At 31.7% G+C, this 21,434-nt stretch overlaps 1 protein-coding gene across 2 annotated transcripts in view; it reads left to right on the top strand.

Annotated features, from left to right (window-relative positions):
* The first annotated feature begins 1,816 nt into the window (after positions 1-1,816).
* grn (GATA binding protein grain) overlaps positions 1,817-21,434 on the top strand; it is a 249,293-nt gene continuing 229,675 nt past the window's right edge. For both annotated transcript variants that reach the window (XM_072523081.1, XM_072523080.1), the window contains exons 1-2: positions 1,817-1,986; positions 9,293-9,682. In XM_072523081.1, the coding sequence (XP_072379182.1) occupies positions 9,469-9,682 (214 nt within the window). In that variant the 5' untranslated portion in view covers positions 1,817-1,986; positions 9,293-9,468. The remainder of the gene's footprint in view (positions 1,987-9,292; positions 9,683-21,434) is intronic.

Genomic DNA, 21,434 nt, shown 5'->3' with positions numbered 1-21,434 from the left:
ACCCGTTCAGACATCTATAGATATGGTACTAACAAAATTTTCAGAACATTCTGAAGATTTAGAGCCAACTGAAAATCCCAGGAAACGTAGCCGATGTAAAATTTGCAGTCCATCATCCGATGAAAAATTAACATCGAAGTGCAACAAACGCAAACATTTTTTCTGCAAGGAATATTCCAATATTTAAAAAAAAAATGTTTTTTATACCTGTGGCAACGTAAATTAGTGTATAAGTACTTTCTAATTTACTTCTTAGTTCATTTTTGACCCTCGTTGGTCATCCGTGTACGAAAAAAAGGTTGGTCATCGGAATATTAAGAAAAGACCGTGTTGGTTTCTTAATAGTTATTCGGAAGTATCAATCCGTAACAAGCTTATAAAATGTTTCTAAGAAAATACGGCGTTCCGTGTGGATCTATGTTACACAGTTATGTGGCTGTGTCAGCAAATCCAGCATTCAGGACATCCAAAGTTTTCAGATCAAAGCACCAAAGTGTATATAGTAAATTTGTTTAGTGTATTCGTAATAGTGATCTTCATCGTGACCTTAACAATGATATGGTAAGTAATAGATACAATGGTTAAATCTCATGGAAAAGACTCCAAAAACATGTCAACATGACTGCAAATATCTTGACGAGTGTAGTATTAACTGACGACACACGGTAAAACTATTTGTACTTGATAAATTAATACTAGGTAAGTATAATTAAAAAAAAAATTAAAACAGCTTAGGCCAGCTTTAACAAAGTTTGATTTGCTGGCAACAGTCCAAATAATGCAGTTGGTAAAAGTGTAAAAGGAGTAGATAAGCACTAAATCAACTGAATGTACTTAGTATTTATGGAATGCACAATGTCTTGATAATGTCATTCTTATTGTTAAAAATTCTCCAGACACAACAAAAACCCATATTTATTAACATATGTTAATGAAACATAGCACACTTTCACTAAAACAACGAGTCAACAAAACGTGTAGAATTTATTTTGCCATTACCATTTAAACGGTAGACCCGTGACAGTTCATGAATATTCAGAGCCGCAGATTTTAAATTCCAAAACAAGGAAATGTAAATTCAGTGAAATTCACTGAATTCCAGACGATACACATACATAATGCCTTTCTAGGTATCGACAAAATTAGTAACAGCTCTCAATATTTAAAGCGGACGAGTGATACCAAAACAAAAGAACTACAAGACAAGATGAGTTTAAATCCCAAACAGAAAAAAAGAAGAGAGAACCAATGCCAGACGTGAGCATGGAAAGGGGCAGACAATCTTTAAAGAGGCGTGGCCCGTTGATTTGTGGTCGCCATTTTGTCAAATAGTAGTGTTTTGTTTGAAGCTTTATCTCATTGGAGGATCTCCCACCTCTCTGATTATTGAATATTTTTCCAAGAGAAAGTGGTTTTTCCTGAAAAATTTTACTGATTTCTCAACTGAACCTCTCTACTTAAAATATATCAGCTAAAATTTATTAGATTCTGTGGCATTGTTGCAATAAATTCACGATCTAAATCTTCTACTTATTAAAATGATTTTACAAGAGTAAGACTGAAATCTAAATGTTTGAGAAGTCTAGTCTGTAACAAGTAGAATAAACAGATATAATATTTCAATATAACCCTAAACAATACAAAATTAAAACATCTTTTATGTTATCGACCCGCCTCACTAGCTAAACTCCTCCTTAACTTGGTTTGGCATCCAACCAATTCAGCTCGTTTTCCGACCAGCCCCGAATATCTCCGAAACAGGTTGCCAGGGGTGACCGATGCAAGCTTGTCTTCCAACATTTAGTATATCCGTGTATTTTAGCGTGAAAGTATCGAGCATACATGGTATGTACCTTTTTGTTTTGTTTTTGATAAGAATGACCGACTGATACAGGATTTAGTGATGTGTACATTGATTTTTTTGACTGTGAACGGTGATAGTGACAAGTTTGCGGATGAAACCATGTGGATATACTAAAAGATTTGGTAAGTACCTTTTTTACAAGTCGTAAAGGTTTATCGGGGATTTTTTGGGATTCATCAATAATAGTTAGATATGGATCTTATCTGTAATAAGATATATTGGCCCTTATATTATCTGGATTATAAGTATAAGATGGGCAACTTGGATCTTCGTTTTAAAACCAAGTTGTAGCAGAACAATAAAGTATAAATATGTAATTTTATATACAAAGCATAAAAATATTAATTATCACCCAAACCATGCAAATTTTTTGTTAAAATAGATCTTATCAGTAAATATGAGTGGATCGCATCGGAAAGATCAACATTACTTAGTGATCTGACATACCTACCTGAATATTTCTGAAATTCTGTGAGGAAATGTGAAGAAAGACAGACTCGTTATTATTGAAGTACATATAGTCTTCACGAACTTTTTTGTTAAAATACCATTTAATATTATATCTCAAATATAACCGCAAACAACCAAACAAACCACAGTTCAGAGAAGTCACTAAATGTTGAAAATTATCAAGTATTGGTTGTTAGTTTTTATTCTCACAGCGTTTGTCAACAATATTTCGACAGCAAGAGCATACAAAGTATTTGGTAAAAGTTTATTTTAGCCATTCAACATAATTTGTAAAAATTCCAGGAAACTAAAATTAGAAATGCTATTAGCTATTGTTTTTTGAAATGCATTCTAATGACACTTTCTAAAATGACATACCTGGTAGTATTTTGAAATATTTACTAAGAACTGTACATGAAAGCTCATTAAACAGACATTTTAATAAGTTATTTATCGGCGATCTTTGTCCAATACTCTATTTGATTTCGGCTTAATTTTTTTACTTCACTGTGACCATCTTTCGCTATTATTTTTCTCTCTATTATTTTTTTGATTAGGTATATTATTAACCAATCTTCACATTATTTTAACTGTATATCAGTTCCTGTAATCTTATCTGTATAAATATCTAAAAAAAAATGTTAAGATTGTGTTTGCTTCTTGATCCACTTTTTTAAACCAATGGTAATTGGTGCAAGTAAAAAATGCACTGTGGAATTTGTTAAGAGTACCAACAACAATGTAGAAGTCGATTCTATTCGTATCATTCTGAAATTGTTGGGGTTTAAGTACTGGTAATTTAAACATCAATTCGTCACAACGTATTCGTATTAATAAATCTTCTCGAATCTCATAAATAAAAAATTCCTGAAATTCCATGACATTGTGTATTCTTGGCGTATATCTAAATATTTCGATTCCCACAAAATTAGTTTTTCGTACAATATTTTATAATGATTGTTATTTTTTAAATAAATTTTATTAACTTGGTACCTATACCGGTTTAAAAATCTGCTGTGTTTTAGAGATATGGCACTTTGCATCATAATGGTCCGTATTTCCGAATGCCAAGCATTTCTTTATGATAACATTTTCACAAACTTTTCCAACGTCCCATTGTTTTCTTTATTGATATTTATCGAAGTTTAATTTAAAAGTAGTGTTGGTACATAAAAAGCGTAGCTGTTTCATTCCGTAGACCGGAACTTTTTGTCTTTAAGTAGTCTTTTACTAAACGAAATGTTAATTATTTTTATCGAAAGTTTGTGTTTTTAACTTGTTTAATTATTTCTTTTTGGTATTTTTTATTTTCTACTACAGTATAAAGATCATTTTTTGTGTTGAATTATAGTAAACTTGATGCTACTTATAGAATTTTAAATGTAAATATATCTTTTATTTATAATTTTTCCAATAATGTATATGTCAATATAGCTTGATTAAATGCAAGTTGAACGCCTGCAACTATAGACCTATTTTCTTAGTACCGGTACTATCCAAAATGATTTATGTAGACTTATAAAAGCCCGACGTACGCCCTTTCTCGTTGAAAACAACATTTTATCACAAAATCAGTTCGACTTTTTATCTAATAAATGTACCAGTAATGTTATGTTTTCTGTAGATACCTACTACATGTAGTGTACCAAGCACTAAACTATAATTTTTAAACTGTCACTGTTTTTTGTAACTATGCCAAAGCATTTGATTGTATAAATCACAAAATTTTGGTAAACAACTAAATTTCTACGGAATTCAAGGAATTTCTTTAAATTAATTCCAATATTACTTAAAAAATAGGAATCAACTAGTTAGAACAAATGATACTGACTCTAGTCACAAATCATTGTATGTGGGGTACCAGAAGGTTCAATATTGGGTTCTCTACTTTTACTGATCTTTATAAAAGACATTACTAACTTAAAAATCGATGGAATTTTTTTTCTTTTTGCTGATGATACCAGTATCACCTGGAGATACTCTAATATTGCAACTCTTCATGCAGCTTTAACTGCTGATCTACTTAAAATAAAAACCTGGTCCAACTCTAATTTACTCTCTTTTAACATGGATAAGGCAGTAGCATTATACTATAAAGAAACTCTTTAATCCTTGCTTCTTAATAAGCAATAAGATCTGTTTCGAAAGAAATTAATTTATTATCTTCCAAAATAACATATTTTTCTTTGTTTGAGTCTCATCTTCGATCTTCATTTTTGGGGTCTAGTACAGCTGCCCAATCTGATGTTATTTTTAAATTACATAAAAGAGCAATACGGTATCTGTTTGGCATAAGAAGAACAACACATTGCAGAAGCTACATCATAAATCACGGAATTTTAACGCTTCCCTTTTTATATATTTTAGAAACTGATTGCTTAAATCTTAGATGTTTTTCCAGCAAGACCTAATCATGACTACTCCACCAGAAATTCAACCTTTACTGTTTATTGACCGATCCTGTCTACTGAATTAGTATAAAAATCTATATTATATCCGGCAAACAAGGTATACAACCATCTCCCTTTATAACAACTTACATCTGCAACTTCTTTCCCCAAGTTCCGTAAAATGACAAAAGTCTTTCTATCTGAAAGACCATATTATTCGGTGGGAGAGTTTCTTAACGAATAACTAAGAAATTACAGTATCTTTATCTACAAGTAACTAAAGTATTTTTATATAATATGTATATTTGGGTATCACATGCAGCAACTTCAACTTTTAGTTCGTAAAGTTTTATTATGCAATTTGCGATCTATTTAAATTTTGCAATGGATTGTTTGTTTCATTATCTTTTATTTTGTGATATTGACGAATTATGTAATTTCAGTAAATTTTAATTGTTATTGCTATTTTCTGACTTTTTGTAAGCTTTGTCCATAAAATTATATAAATAAACAATAAACCATATTTCTATTCTATTCTATTACAAATTATTAAAAGATAGATACATCTACTCCGTAAGTTATTATGAAAACTTGTTAACACAAACATTTGCAAATTTATGTAAAAATTAAATCTGGTAATTCAAATCCAACAATAATTATTATTCTCGCCGATATATGAATGGGATTATAAGATTAATCTCCTCTATGATTTGTCATTTCTGCAACAAAAAATAAGATGACTGATTATGAACACGTCTAATCAGCATACAATTTGAATACATATATTAAACATATTCAAAAATATCATAACTGGTGTTCTCATGACTAATTTGCCATTAAAGAGGAAACAAGTTTGTGGTTGAATGGATATTTATTCCATATTGATGATGTAATTTAACGTTTCAATGAACCTTGATGAATAAATTATATTTATAATACAATTTAAGAAGTAGTCACAAAATTTCCTTTATGCATATATCTTCTATAAACAGTTGAAGAATTTTCAAATTCTTAATTATTTTATTTTTTATATTCTTTTTTGAAAACGATTTCCGGGGTGGCCAAAAACAACGTATAATGTAACTTTATTACAATCCAATTGTTATTTATTCTCATATAAATAATATTTAATTTCAAATTTTAATCTTATCAACTAACATTGTTAAAGTTTGCTATCAACTGTAGATAATATATTTTAATATTTATTTCAATACAGGTGCTAACCAGAGACAAAAAAATACTTTAAGTTAACTCTCAGATTTTTATATGAAACTAAATCTTTTGATTTCTTTTATAACAAGGTGAACTTGTTCTAAAACATTATAAATCGCTTATTTTAAATGCTTTATTGATGTTTTATATGCAATTGTTTTTATAAAAATGTTCTTACTTCGATTTTTTGTGTTGTATTGGAGTAGGTATTCTATTCTGGTTCATTGGTTCCTGTGTTTAGTCACTGTTTTCTAGTATCAGTCTAATTATAAATTCGTATTGGAGCCCCCTTGTCCAATTTTTCAACTAAATAATTTTAAGCTATTGTTAATATCATTATACATTTTCATTTAGGCAGTTTGTGCCCTTATTTTGTTTCATTGGAATATCTTCCCACAGTCCTTGTCATTGTTTTACGCCTTTTTTCTCTTTAATGATGTGTACTTTACCTTATATATATTTTTTAATATAATGTCTTTATTTTTTATTACCTTTTAAATTTATTATCTTTTCGACTTTTAAACCATTGTATCTTAACCATATTCTCTTCAGTTCTTCAAACTTATAGGTACAGTTTTGCGCAAAATAAGGTACAAATTTATGTTGTCTAAACTCAGATTCTTTTGTAGGCATCCAAAAAATACTTAAAAAGGAAATTCCATGCCTTGAATCAATTTTGGTCATTTCTTAACAAGATAGTTCTGGCATAAACAAAAAGTTTTGTATAATTATCATCTGAAACATGACAATACTTAGCGTCAAGATAAACTTTTAAATTGATAACAGGTATCCTTCCGGGATACTTTTCTTTAAGTTGCTATTTCAATTTCAGTCTGCCATAGTCTTAAATTTTTATAAAGGGTTACTCTTACACCTTCAGAGATAAGAATTATATCACCTACAAAGCTGAATATCTTCGCAAAAATCTAAAGACTCTGAAGTAGATAACAGATTAGACCTATAAACCTAAACAGTCCTTAAAGCAATTGGTGAAACGTAATGAAGCAACTTTGTTATAAGCAATTGTGTTTAAACCAAAGGCTAATTTTTCAAATTTTAGATATCAATACCCATGTGTTGTTATATCTTTAATAGATTTCATTTAAACGTTTGTTTCTATTTCCATCATATTTTTAAGGATAATCTCACCACAGAAATTTGGGCTTTCTAACGAACATAATGTAAAACATAACTTAATAAACTGGAAACATAAGCATATCTAAATTTCGATCTGACTTGTTTAGTAAGTTTGTGGTTCGAGTTACATTCCAACTAAACGTTTTTCAAATTCAGCAGTATTTAATCAAAAATGGATCCCCGGGCTTGAATTACAATTCAAAATTAAACAAAGTGCATACATGCACACAGAAAATTATACTTATAATAATATTAAAATTCACAAGTTTGTATTTATTGATAACTATACTTGTAGATCTTTAAATTTTTATTGTAAATGCAGAATGTTAAAATCTTATTTTTTATACAATAAGTATATGAAATTATCATTACAGTACTAAATTTTGCGAATTGTGAAAATTACTAACTATGGTTAATTTAAATAAAAATAAACTCGTGTTTTAAATTATCATCAGACTTATCAAGATTACCTAACTTGTTATTATTTAGGTGACATTGTAGATAAAACTCCTTCACCTTTATCGTTCAATAAACGGTAGACTAATATCTGATTTTTAAACATGTAGGAACCTACAAACTGATTTTACAATTTTATTTATTGTTGACAACAATATTTTTTAAATACATATATGGTTATAGATTTCTTTAGTTAAGTTTCTTTATTTTTATTTGTAAACGTTACTTCCAAATATTCGAACTGTCCAACTATCTCAAAGTATATTCCTTGCTTGGTGAAGATACTTTCCAAAACTGTCCTAAATGTTCATTATTTCTCCATTATATCTCCATATACTTTGTTTTCTTTTCATTTACTTCTAGTCCATACTCCCAATATGGATATATAAAATATAAAATTTATTTCAAATAAATCCTTTCGTTTGTTAATTCTTATTGTTGTGGTCAATTTCAACTTTAACTGTCTTGCTTGGACTTAAATATTCTGTAGTATTTGTGATTTGTATGTTTATCCCAATTTGTACCACCATCTTTGCACACATAAGTATCTTCATGCAAACTTCTCAGGTGATATCTTCAGTTCTAAATCACCTCACTACATTGTTTTGCTGCAGTTTCTGATCCTTTTTTATCAGTTGTAATTGTTACCTGCTCGGGTGTTTTTTTCGGAAGCCGTTTGTTGTTATACCCGGTCGTACTGCAATTGGCTTATTGTATATTATTTTCCATTCGTGTAACCTTCTGGTTCACGTTTTAGTTTCAACGACTATTTACCTACCGGGACCAACGGCTTTACGTACCTTCCAAACACGATGATGGCTCAGTTAAATTTTAAATTAAAAAATTTCTGGTGTGTGCTGGAATCAAACCTCCCCCACCGGCTTAGTAAACCTAGCCACTGACTTATGGTCTCCACCTACTCGCGAAAATCATTTCATCTACTATAGAATTCTACAAAAAAAAAACAGTATGGCTTACTTGAACTTCACAACATGAGTTTATTACTAGTGATTGTTCCTGTTTGTAGTGTGGTTTATTTATATATTTTATATTGTTAAATTCCTATCAGTCTTCCTATCAGTTAAGGACATGCTCCCTTAACGTAACACCAACCTTTGGAATTATCCTAGATAATTCATATGTCTTTCTACTCCGCGGATATATCATTGGCGATTCCATTTTTATCAGTTATTAAAATAGTTTTATTAAAATACGTTTATAGATAACTTCTTTTATTTATCTTTGTCAGTTTTATAATATTGTCGTGATCTATACCACGTGATTGATATCATATAAAATAATTTGTCTTGTTTTTAAACTTCGATAAAGCTTTGCCTAAATAAAATTCAACATTTTTCTCAGTAGGTACATCAAGTTAAAGGTTTCATGTAGATAGATCAATTTATAATAATTTATTAAAAGAACACAAATATGAACAGTCTAGGACTATGGATCTTAAACATCACGAAAGATATGTTACCGATAAAACAAATATTTTAAATCTTTGTACATTTATTTTTAAAACCAATCGTGTGTACTAGGTAGTTAACTGCTTCTATTCAATTGATATATATATATACACACAGTTAGCTACAACAAATCTTATCGTATTACAAACATGCTCCTAATCGCTGACAAACCTTCAAGATATTAGTTTATCTTCGATCAAATATTTACTCAACACTCAATATAACAAAAATAAAATCACTGCAAAAATTTGATGATAAAAAGCTCTACTGATAAACAAAAAAATACCGAAATGATAAGAGACTTTGTTTTTCAGATCAAGTCACCATCATCGTCGTCGCCCGTCGCATCGAAACAATTGCTTGCTTTTTACAACAGCCTACTATGACCAAAGAGATTATCCGCGTTCACGTGTGATTTTTCGATTTTTTTCGTACGAGTTTTATTTTTGGAATTTTTCGTGTGTGAAGTGTTAGAAAAACTCAGTAACTGATGATTATGGAGATGACAAACGAGTTGCCTAGGTGGTACGAGAGTCCCAGGACTGGGACTTCGGCAAGTCCGGGCCAAGGAATTGATGGAGGGAATTCAGACCTTAGTTCCGGTGTCGCTGAACATATGGGGACGTTCTTCTTGGATCCTTCGGGTACCCAAAGGGCAGCTAGGTATTATCACCAGACCATGCATTCGTCGTACGGCAGCCACGGTAAGTCTAATACTAGTGTTACCTATCGCAATACTGTGCGATTTAATAAAATATGCAGATGTCTACTCCTGAAATAATTTTATTTTATTACGGTAGTGTATATTCCTTCATAAGCCGTATATTATATTTTACATACATTTGTAAAAATAAGATAATACATACTAATATTTCTACTAACACTAACGTACTAGGTATATTACAATAATTTGTAAATGTGAAGAAAGTGTTATATATACATCAGGCTTCCAAAAACTTGGTAATTTCCCTCCATTTTTCCGGTCCCTTGCTTATTCTCTACAATCTCTCGAGCCCATTTCTAACAATTCTTGCGTTACTGCTTCTTACAATTTCTTCTTTAAACGTCCTCTTCTTTTTTCCCCATTTCTCCCTCGTTCAATATTGTTGTAACATTTCGGTTCTCTGTCATCTGATTAAACCATCTAGCTCTTTGGGCTTGTATTTTTGCCGCATTTGTTGGTTTTCCGTACATCCTCATTATTGCTTTATTTGTTCGTGTTTCTCTCTCTCTCCTCTCTTTCCCAGAACTCTAATTTCTTTTCTGCATGCTGGTTCATAATCCATGTTTCACTGGTTTACAACGCCGTTAGTTTTATTACTGTCTCGTAGACTCGCTGGGCACATTTTTGATGTCAGTATTGGATGAAGAAAGTAACGTCCAATAAAAATCTAAAGATGGGCCTAAGGATGATGCTATGGCGGTGCTATTGCTACTATATGGCTCTGAGGCCTGGACGCTGAAACAATGAGAGATAATTAAATTAGAGGTATTTGAACGCTGGTGCTATCGTAGAATTCTGCGTATATCGTGGATAAAAAGAATTACCAATATTTATACACGCAGAGTTAATAAAAATAAGGAAATCTGTCTTCAGCCTTTGGGGGCTGAGACTTCTCCAAAGCAACCATCTGTCATACTATCGATCGTTTCATAGAAGATGCTCGAGAATGATTACTTCAAGCTATATTGCCATACTGTACTCACAGACTAACAAGTGGCACATAATAGACCAGGTATTTAATAAATTAACGAGACATACAACACTTATTTATATGTCGATATCTAAAAACAATAATTTTTGTGTTCTAAACGAAAACGAAAAGATCCCCAAGTACATTGCTGTCTTTAAAACTAAATTCATTCCTAAGAACCTTCTAGAAATCTTTAAAGTCCTGGATATGAATAAACATCTCTCTAATACCATGCAAAAAGCTGTACTGCTCTTGACTTCTAGATGCTTATGAAAATTGTTGGGAGATACTCAAGCATACCAAGTCACCTAGGGCTCGATAACACGAAAAGAGCCTTATCAGAGCTCAAGACTTTAATACCGTAAAGAAATCAAAAGGAGACTAGCCCTTGGAAATAAGTCTTACTATGGAATGAGAAGATAAATGGCCTCAAAACTTTCAAAAAAAAAATTAAACTTACTGTTTATAGAACATTAACAAGACCATTTTTAACACACGATGCTGAAACATGGTCTCTCACACAGTGTGGCCAAGATTTGATTCAGCGTTTCGAACGAACGATTGTAAGAAGAATATACGAAGGACTAAAAGAGCTGGGTTTGTGGGGTAGACGATACAACTTTAAGTTATATAGAAGCTTCAGGGATGCTGACCTTGTGAAATTTATTAAGATAGCACGTCACAGATGGATTGAGCATGTAATCAGAAGGGCGAAAGATACGACGGTGAGAAAAGTATTCGATCGAAGAGGGCCAATGGGACGACGTACTAGAGACTTAGGTACTTGGACAACTTTGAAGACGACTTATAATCCAAATTAAAGGATAAAGAAGAATGTCTAGAGATACGACCAAATTGGAGAATGTTCTAAGGAAGTGCCAATAATGATGATGACTCTATGGCTATGAGGCCTGGACGCTGAAACAATCAGAGACCAAAAAATTAGAAGCATAGAAGAAGGAACCTCTTGATTGCGAAATCGAAGAGAATGGTTTAACTTGGGCTCCATTCAACTTTTTAGAGCCGCTATAAATAAAGTGAAACTTGCCATGTGAATAAAAACATTCGGTAGCAGATGGAAGTTTAAGAAAAATAGTATAATGAGGTCATATAAGACAAGATAATAAGGTAAGCTTCTTAGTGTGGCCGTTTGTAGGCACTGGCTTTAGTGAAACCAAAATTTAACAAAAAATGTTGACATAGTATACCGAAACCTAATGCGCACGCACTGTTACTTGAACAACAACTCGAATTATTACACAAAAAAAAAAACAAAATAGTCACAGAAAAAGTATTGGTTCGAAGAAACACAAGTTGGCAAATTCCGTTCTAAAGTTCGGATGTAGAAATATATTATTTTGAGTAGGAACTTTTGGTTTCTGGTTAGTAATCCGATTACATCGGCATTTTGCTGTATATATATTTTAATACTCTTAAGTATGGTTTCTCAATATAAACCCAACCACTGTTTTTTTGCGGTTTTGTGGTTAAAACAAGACAACAGTCTGTCTTTAACGAACAAAGTTCATTAAAGATAGACTGATTAGTCCAAAAACGTTCCGAAATTTATTATAATCCATTTTTAGTTTTTTAAACACGAGTGCGTAGCAGAACATCAGAGGCTATCGAAAAACATTCCATCAATTTCAATCGCCTTCAGATTTCGATGTAAGAAAAAAGTGTTCATGTTCATATAAACAGAATGTGGATATCAGAGCTACAAAATTCAAAATCTCTCCTCAATTGCTACGAAATTTGTCCTATGCAAACGATGCAATACAAAGAGGATAGGAGAAACGTTTTGTTAATGATTTTTTTCTCTCATCATGTAGTTATTCAAATGATATTTTGTTGTGAATCTGAAAAATATGAAGAAACCACTAAAACAACAAAAAGTAGATAGAAAAAAGTTTTTTAACTTTTCCTCTTTCCTTCCTGTTTAATAAATAGATACGATCTTATCTTTGGTCACCTCGCGTTATTTTCACTGAATTTTAATACGGCATAAACTACGGATTCCGAATAGTTGTATTTGTGCTTGTTCTTATTTTAACAATTGTAAGATCTATTAAACAGGAATTTTCTTAGGTAATCCATTTCTCCTGTATCTCCAGCTTGTGTGCCCCATGTCAATCAGAAATACCTACTAATTTATAGTTGTCTTCCATATTTACGTTTTTTTATTATCCTCTGTACGAATTATGCCGTTATGCTTAAATAGTTAGTTCTTGCAGTTAAAGTGAGATATTATTCAGCTCTTTTATAAATAATAATACCCAATTCTTGGAAATATTCATTCTTTGCATAATTAACTCAGTCTTTCAGTCTGGCATAAACAAATGTTATTTCCCCTCCATATATTATTTACCAGTGTTCTTGGAAATACTGTCGAAAGAATTCACGGTATTTTCGAGTACCTAAACCTCGTACAATTATAAATTTAAAATTATTATAAATGAGCTTTGTTAGAGATAGTGCAAGCACTCCTGACCACGGCGCAGTAGACGAAATTTGGTTTAGTCCCCACTTCCATGCGAAACGCATTGTAGTATGCACTGTATAATTCCACTTACAATTGAATCTTTCTGCCTTTACGTGAATTTGACTCCGCCTTCGCGCAGCTCCATGGTCAGGAGTGTTTGAACTATCTCTAACGACAGGAATATTTTTGATAGGAAACGAAAGAATCTTAGTAATGACTGTTTTTAAAGTATTTCACTTTAATGCATTTTTGTAGCATTCCATAAATTCGATTCTATCAACAACAGAGGCGTATAATTTAAAAGAGAAAATTTAATGAATGTGTAAAGAATATAAAGAATATTTGATTGGTTTAGAATGAATATGACAGTACGAGTAATGTACCTGTATGTTAGAAAAAGGTATTTTTGGACTTTTTTCTAAAAAAAAGTTTTTTTATATCTGTTTCATTTTACTTTACTTCTTTCTTGATTCCTAAAAATTCTCTTAGATCTATAGATGTTTTATAGATTTATGTTTTGATTAACTAAAAGTATCCTATCAGTTTTCATCACAACCACCTCTAACCGACATTGAATATTAATTGATAATCCGGAGTTTTCTACATCGAGGAATGACAGAATTTTCAGATTTCCATTTTTTTAAAGGTTTACTTTTATTGTTGTTTTGTTATCATCTTATACAAATATAATGTTTTAAAATTGTTGTTGGATTTACTTGGAAATGTAAAGCAAACTTCAGTTAAAGTTTAACCTATGCTTGTTTTGCAGTAAGTAATTTATGTTGCAGTCATGCTCTATTAGATTTTGGTAAGGTCGGATCGTTTTCTAGCAAGTGTGTCATGGGAAAAAATTAATCTGCTGAGCTCTGTATTAACATCCATACAGAACTATCAGTGCCAGCAAATGTTAGTTGGATACAGATATTTTGTACCTCAGAATAGCCAATGCCAATCTTCCGAATACCATCAGCCACAAAAACTTATATACTATAAACTAATACTATTGTTATCCAATATCTATTCCAGAAATTATTATCCAAATATAGTTTAAATAAATTAAGTGATATACAGAAGATAAGATACTTAAAACAGAAGGCCCTGTGTACTGCACTACAGAAAGGTAAAGTATCATATTGTGGGTGAAGTTTGAAAAGGTACATGCAAGAAATACTGTAGGAACCAATTAGATAATAATTTTTTTTATTTTGACAAATAATATTGTTTTTCTGCTCCGGAAGCAGTGTGTTTTCACCGGTCCTATTTAAGCCAATAAGCTTATTGTAACTGTTCTATCAACTATTATACAAGCCTTGGAACTTTGACAAATTGGCTATATAAGCTTTCTGCTTACTCCTAATAGACCTCTGGTATATTCAGATCACTTGCATAAATGCGACATCGAATCTTCTCATAGTTCTGCCGAAACTTTCTTACAGTCATAAAGGTCCGCCTGTAGGACCCAGATTGTAGTTTTGGCACCTATATAATTAAGGCAGAGATGGAGTCCGCTAACGAAGTAGCTTGCTCTGCTAGTTTTCTTTGTACTTTTAATTTGTAGGCTCAGAAGAGTCAGTTATTTTTAAGTACTTTTTTGCTCTATTTTTTCCTTTGGTCTCAGGTTCATTTTATTCTAATGACTTGAAACACCATGCTCTCAGACTGTGCGCCCTTACTATTCTAACGTTATAGTTCCTCAACAGTTGTGGTGTAGTTGTCTGGTAATTTAAGCGTCTATCAATTCCTCAGTTGATGCACAAGTGTTTTATTGGTTATACATTTACTGCTCTATATATCTATAGGACATTCCCTATTATCCTTGTGAGACGCGCCGTATCATCCTGAGAATTTCTCCAGCCAGTCTTTCTTGCGCCTACTCCTCAAACCGAAGCTTTTCCAGTCCTTCTTGCGCCTACTCCTCAAACCGTGTTATTTGTCCCGGTACGAGACAAATAACACTACAATATTAAATAAAAACTTAAAATCTATGGTTTTGGTCAGCTGTACATTACAATAAGACTACCTCTAATAACATGGAAGGGTATTTAAATTAAGGAAAAATTATTAAGACCAAAAAATTATAATATAATTTGTTATTGTTATTGAATTGATACTGATGTGAAGAATAAAGATATTAAAGAAAACTCTGACAAACAATCGATCGAAAGACGATAAATGATTAAAATAGCTTGAAATAGAATAAGAAATATCGTAATAGTTGGCAACCCACACTTTTCTAAAATATTTAAAGCATTCCAAATATTAATTATGTAAACAAGAAATACCTTAAAATATTACATAATTATTTAAATAAAAAAGTCGGCTAGATTCAAGTAGAAGCATTATAGTTCTCTAAGGTGTAAACCGATACTTTCAATAGCCATTTGGTTAACTTTTATTATATCGTTATTCTGGCTTATTTAGCTGAAATATATGGTTGTGCTTTAAAAGTCTCTAATCAGAGGCTATTATCAAGGATTTTGTTTATACAAGATTGGAGATGCTATCGACTTTAACTACACGATTAGTTTTATCGAAAGTGTTGAATTTGGTTAGACCATGTTTATTAAGTGACGAAGAAAAGCCCATTTAAGACAGAAATTTACTGTTAAAGGACTTTTTACTATTTACGGACTGACTATGTTATACCATTTAAGTTGTCAACACAAATTGTGTCCAAAACTTTTGTACTATATATAATTTAAACAAACAAGTACATGTACTCTCAAAGGGTTTGAAGAGTTATTGGATAACTCTTCAAACAATAAATATATTAGATTTTCAGAAAGAGTGTCAGTTTAAAAAAAGCAAGCAGAGAAAAGAACATAATAATCCAACTTTTTTTCGATATAGAGTTACTTTTCTAAATTAGATAACACAATAATAACAACCATCAGTATCATTAATGAAAATGACTAGTTTCTATGAGAAAGAAGTCTTTTCATTTGTTCAATAGTTTGTAAAAGGTTATCAGTTATCAGCAATTCTCGATACAGACAATAATTCCTTGGCATCCAATTGCCTCGGCACCAATAATAAAGTTACTTTTCTGTAATTCACCGATTGGTTACAGGTCTGTTTGCAGTTTTAAATTCTTAGAGACTCACAAGTTGTGGACTTTAGAGCCCTTAGTGTAGCTTGGCTATCAGAGACAATAATTTTTGGCCAAATTAGGCGCCTTTTAATGCATAAACATCGATGACTAGTAATTCTGTTTAAAATGTTGTAGCAGTATTTTCGAAAAGTCTCATTATCTGGTGTTAACATTATTAACCCTAATTCCTAGTCCTTCAAGTGTTTTTTACTTAAAGTAAAGATAAGATAGTGATACAGGAAAGTTCAGATTCAAATGCTTTTTATTGGATTAGGCCGTGTCATGTTGGTGCTCGACCTAAAACCTCTAATTTTGGTTGCTACATTTTATTCTAAACGTGAAATGTGCAAGAAAAGGACACTCCATAACTTTTTCATCATGGAATAGCTTGGGATATTTTTTGGTAATGAAATATTTACAGCTATTTTGTTTTTTTAGCAATTTTTCAGTTTTTTAGCAATTTTTTATATATTATAATGATTATGGAGAGAAGATTGATTGGAAGGATGTTTTGATTTGCATATCATGATAATTTCGACATACAGATTACTCCGAGAAGTAGATATTTTTATTTATCTATCTATAGTGCCTTATTGTGCGGATTTTTGTACGTCGCCTTCCCCATATCTGCTACTTTTATCCATCTTAGGACCTATCTTATGGTCTTCAATTCGTCTGCTCTCAGAATTTTTTCTAATATGTTATTTTTTATAAATTCCATTTATATATTGCCCCTTGGTTCTAACTTCTTTTACTTTTATTAGTTTGTTTTTTAGAAAAAACTATTCGTTTTTTCATAAGTTTAATATGCAATTTTTGATCCCTACCGGAACACGTTAACACGGCAGAAAACTGGAATATAAATTGATTCAGTTGAAAGTCAGTCTGAATCTGATTCAGTCTTAGTTCTGCTGTCTCATTTTTCGTAAGCTCGTAAGTTGATCTATCTGTCTATGAAAAAATGTGTTGTCATTGAGGCACAAAGAAAGGAATCTAAGGAATGACTTAAGTTCTTTTGATCCTCAATTTTAAGAGTCAAAATTCTCTGGAGAGTATTTTGACTAACGCCTTTCTCCATCCATACTAATCATGAACTGGGCGCCAGTATTAATATGTTATTCTTAATTTGACCAAATAATCATCAGTAATTTTCAATTTATCGAATAAAGAAACTTAATTAAAACTCGTGAAATATCTTAAATTTTCGACAGTCATTTATAAGATACATTATAGCCAATGTCAACCTCTTTTTTACATAAAAAAAATTGGTAAAGAACCCTTCACATCAACCGTCATTAATAAACTACACTGTTAAACTTCAGCCGATATAGCTGGATTACATTCTTCGTTTTTAGCCGTCAAACAAATTATAGGAATGACATTTTTGGAATTTTTAGACTTTCACACGGATATAAAAACAAGTGAAGGAAAATAAAAAGAAGAAATACCAAAATTTGACGGGCAATGGGTCTTGGGTCCCATCCGTGGTCGTCTCTCCGCATTTAAATTCAGGTTGAGTGCGGGCGGGGTGACCAGATTCTAAGAATTTTACCAGTGGTGTACATAACTACCTGTGGTTGTTGTCGTTAAAACAAAAGACTGTGGGAATATTGAGTTACAGATATAAAAGTGTAAAAACCACAATATAAAATATCCTGGTAATGTGTTTACGAGCATTTTAGATACTTAATTAATCAAAAGTTTATGTTGGCTGACTTTTTGATATATGAAAGAGTATTTATTTATTATGAAAACACTTATTTCACTAAACAAAAGTATATGTACTAGATGTGCCAGAATATGCAATTTAGGGCCATCCCAGATGATCAAACCTATACTAATGCTAAATGTGCGGATGATTCTAGCTACACTACACACTTGCGAAGAAGCAGCTGACAATATTCAGGCATGAATAAATAAAATCCACTCATGAAGGTATATCCACATTACAAATTTACAAATAAAAGAATTCAAAGCATACGCGTTAGAATAAATGAGGCACAATTATCGCAAGCAAAAGCGAAGTATTTAGGCACCACTTCAGATGCACGACTGCGCTGAAAAGTACTATTATAATGAAAAGAGAAGATTCAATATTTACAAGTGTAAAGACATGTATCCACAATTCAAAATAGATTATTTGCAATTATTAAATAATAAAATATATTTACTGACAAGACATAACAAAAAATTCACATCCGCAACTTTTGCATCTTTGTTACGCAATACTCTGTTACGCAGACGACGCAATATTGATAGCCCAAGATGAGGATAGTCTGCAAAGACTGGTTCACAGATTTAACATACGAGCAAAAGAATTTAATATGACAATCTCATCTCAGAAAACTAAAACAATAGTAGTCAGCAAAGAACCAACCAGATGTAAAATAGAAATTAATGGCATCAGTATTGAACAAGTAATGGAAATCGAGTCGAGTACAAAAAGCAAATAGACTGGCAGGATACCTCAATAAGACTATATAGCGAAACAGACAAATTAACACTGAGATGAAATCAAGAATTTATAAAGCCAGTATAAGACCAATAATGTCATGTCTCAGAAACAAGACCCGACACAGCCACAACGCAAAAGCTACTGGAAACGGCAGAGATGAGAGTACTGAGAAGAATTACAGGAAATACAGTACAAGACATTAGAAGAAAATGTAACGTATAGTGTATAAATGAATGGACACAAAATTGAAAAAAAGAATGGAATAACCACATAAGCAGAATGGAGGAGACACGTGTCGTCAAAATAGCAAGAGATAAGTCACCAATCGGCAGAAGAAGTATCAAACGACCCCGCGCAAAAGATGGAATGACAACCTTCTATAAAGGTATTAATCCGACAATGAACAAGCATAATTGCTTATAAAGTGAAAGAAGAAGAAGAACTTTTGCATCACTTGAAGAAGGAAGAAGTTAGTATCCAATAAAAAATTAAACAAAATTATATATTGGATAATTGAAAGTAATTCTAGATTGTCCATCCATATCAAATTATTAGTCTATATAAAAATACCAACATCAGTTGTGGGCAAATCATTGTCGAAACTGCGGTTGTGCCAATGTTAGATTATTTAGAGATTTCAGAGCAAAGTACTAAGGAATACCGTTCATTTTCCTTGGTCCATACGTAATATAATTCTCCATTGAAAATTGAGCACGGAGACTGTGGATAAAACAATCAACAATATATCAGCAGTTCAAGAGCTAATCTATTCATGTAAATGTTGTTCGAGTTGGCTTAAGTTAAGAATGAAATCGTCTGTAAATTATGTTAGAGATGCACTGGTTGTTGACAGTTGACAAGATTGCAACACTTAAGTTAAAAATGCAAGAATGTTGTTTAACACATCATGACATTACTGGGAAGAATCCAATTTTAGGAATTAATGCAGTTTTGCAAAAATTAGTTACTTTAAACGTGAAATTATATTTTTAAAGTATTTCCGATAAAGAAAAACGTTAACATCAGAAAGTCTAAAATAGCTACGAAACTGTACACGGCCAATTAACAAACATCCTTTCTATTAATAAAATTTCTAGGAATATAAATGACTTACGATTGTTTAACCGTAAGTTATTAATACATCACTCTTTAAATTATTTCTTCTAGCAATTACAGGTTTTTTGTACTATAATTATACGTCAGTGTATGAAGCTGCTTTGTATTAAAAACACCGACAGTGATATCTACAACATAAAAGGAAACTTTCTACATAAATATATCCTTCGTAATTTATTAGATAATAATTATTTATATATAAATTATTTTCCAATTGGCACAAAGTTTTTATATACATACCTAAGTATATATATATATATATATATATATATATATATATATATATATATATATATATATATATATATATCACTGACCCGGCGAACTTGTACCGCCTTAGAATTAAATAACGTGTTAAAGTTTAATAACTAAAATTTTACAGAAAATAATAAAAAATATTGAATCAATTTAATGCTTTCTGATAAACAGTATTTCCGTTTTTTTTTTATAAAGTAAATATACCTACAAGAATGACGTTTTCCCGACGCGCGAATAATGGAAAATTATCCTCCTCCTAAGTGCCTTCTCTGTTGAGATTGACTATCAATATGGTAATTTCTCTCTGTTCTGAGCTTGATGAATTAATTCATTTCCTCTTGTGTGGGTCCAGTCTCTGATGTTTCGTAGCCAAGATTTTTTCTTTCGTCCCATGCACCTTTTACCTGGAATCTTGCCTTCTAATATTACCTGGAGCTGCCCAAATTCCCTATGGCGCATTATGTGTCCTAGATATGACGTCTTTCTAATTGTGATAGTATTGGCCAGATGAGGGCGTGTGTTCATTGCTCCAAGTACTTCTTCATTCGTAGTTCTGCTGGTCCAGCTTATTCTTAGCATTCGGCGGCACATCCACATTTCAATTGAATTTAATTTATTGACGTCATACTGTTTTAATGACCAAGTCTCACAGCCATATAGTAAATAGAGACCACACATACACTTTAGTGTTCTCAATCTTATTGAGACTGGTAACTTGGGGTTACAGAGCATTTTGCGCATATTCATGAAACCAGATCTTGCTATTTTAATTTCTTTTGAGTGGTCTAGTTGACTATTTAGTTCTCTGTCCAGGTATATGAAGCTTTGGGAAATCTGAAGGGTGATACCATTTATTTATATGTTAGGTGTAACTTGTTCATGGGGGTTTTTGTGGAATACCAGAATTATGGTTTTGGAAAAGTTAATGTTCAAGCCCAGCCTGTGACTTTCTTCTGATAATATGTTCATCAATATTTTTAGTTGATCTTCTGTTTCTGCTAATACTACGGAGTGATCGGCATATCTTATATTGTTAATAATGATTCCATTGGCTCTGGCTTGACTCTTCAAGAAATGCTCTAATTATATATTCGGCATTATACATTAAATAATGGGGGGGATAAAATGAACCTTTGCGCACTCCTCGTTCTATGTTGATGTACTTGGTGTTTCCGTTCTCTGTTCGAACGCATCCTGTGTGGTTCCAGTATGTATTACTTATGGTAGCTATGCGTGTCCGTCCAACCCTACTTATTTTAGCACCTCAATCAATTTTCCGTGTTTGATGCGGTCGAAGGCCTTTCTATAATCGAAAAAGCAGAATATTCTGCCATCGGAATATTCAATCCCATAATTGCTT

Source organism: Diabrotica undecimpunctata, chromosome 2, assembly GCF_040954645.1.
Source record: "Diabrotica undecimpunctata isolate CICGRU chromosome 2, icDiaUnde3, whole genome shotgun sequence".
NCBI classification, from domain to species: Eukaryota; Metazoa; Arthropoda; class Insecta; order Coleoptera; family Chrysomelidae; genus Diabrotica; species Diabrotica undecimpunctata.
Note: the sequence above shows the minus strand (reverse complement) of the source record. Positions and strands in the feature narration are given on the sequence as shown.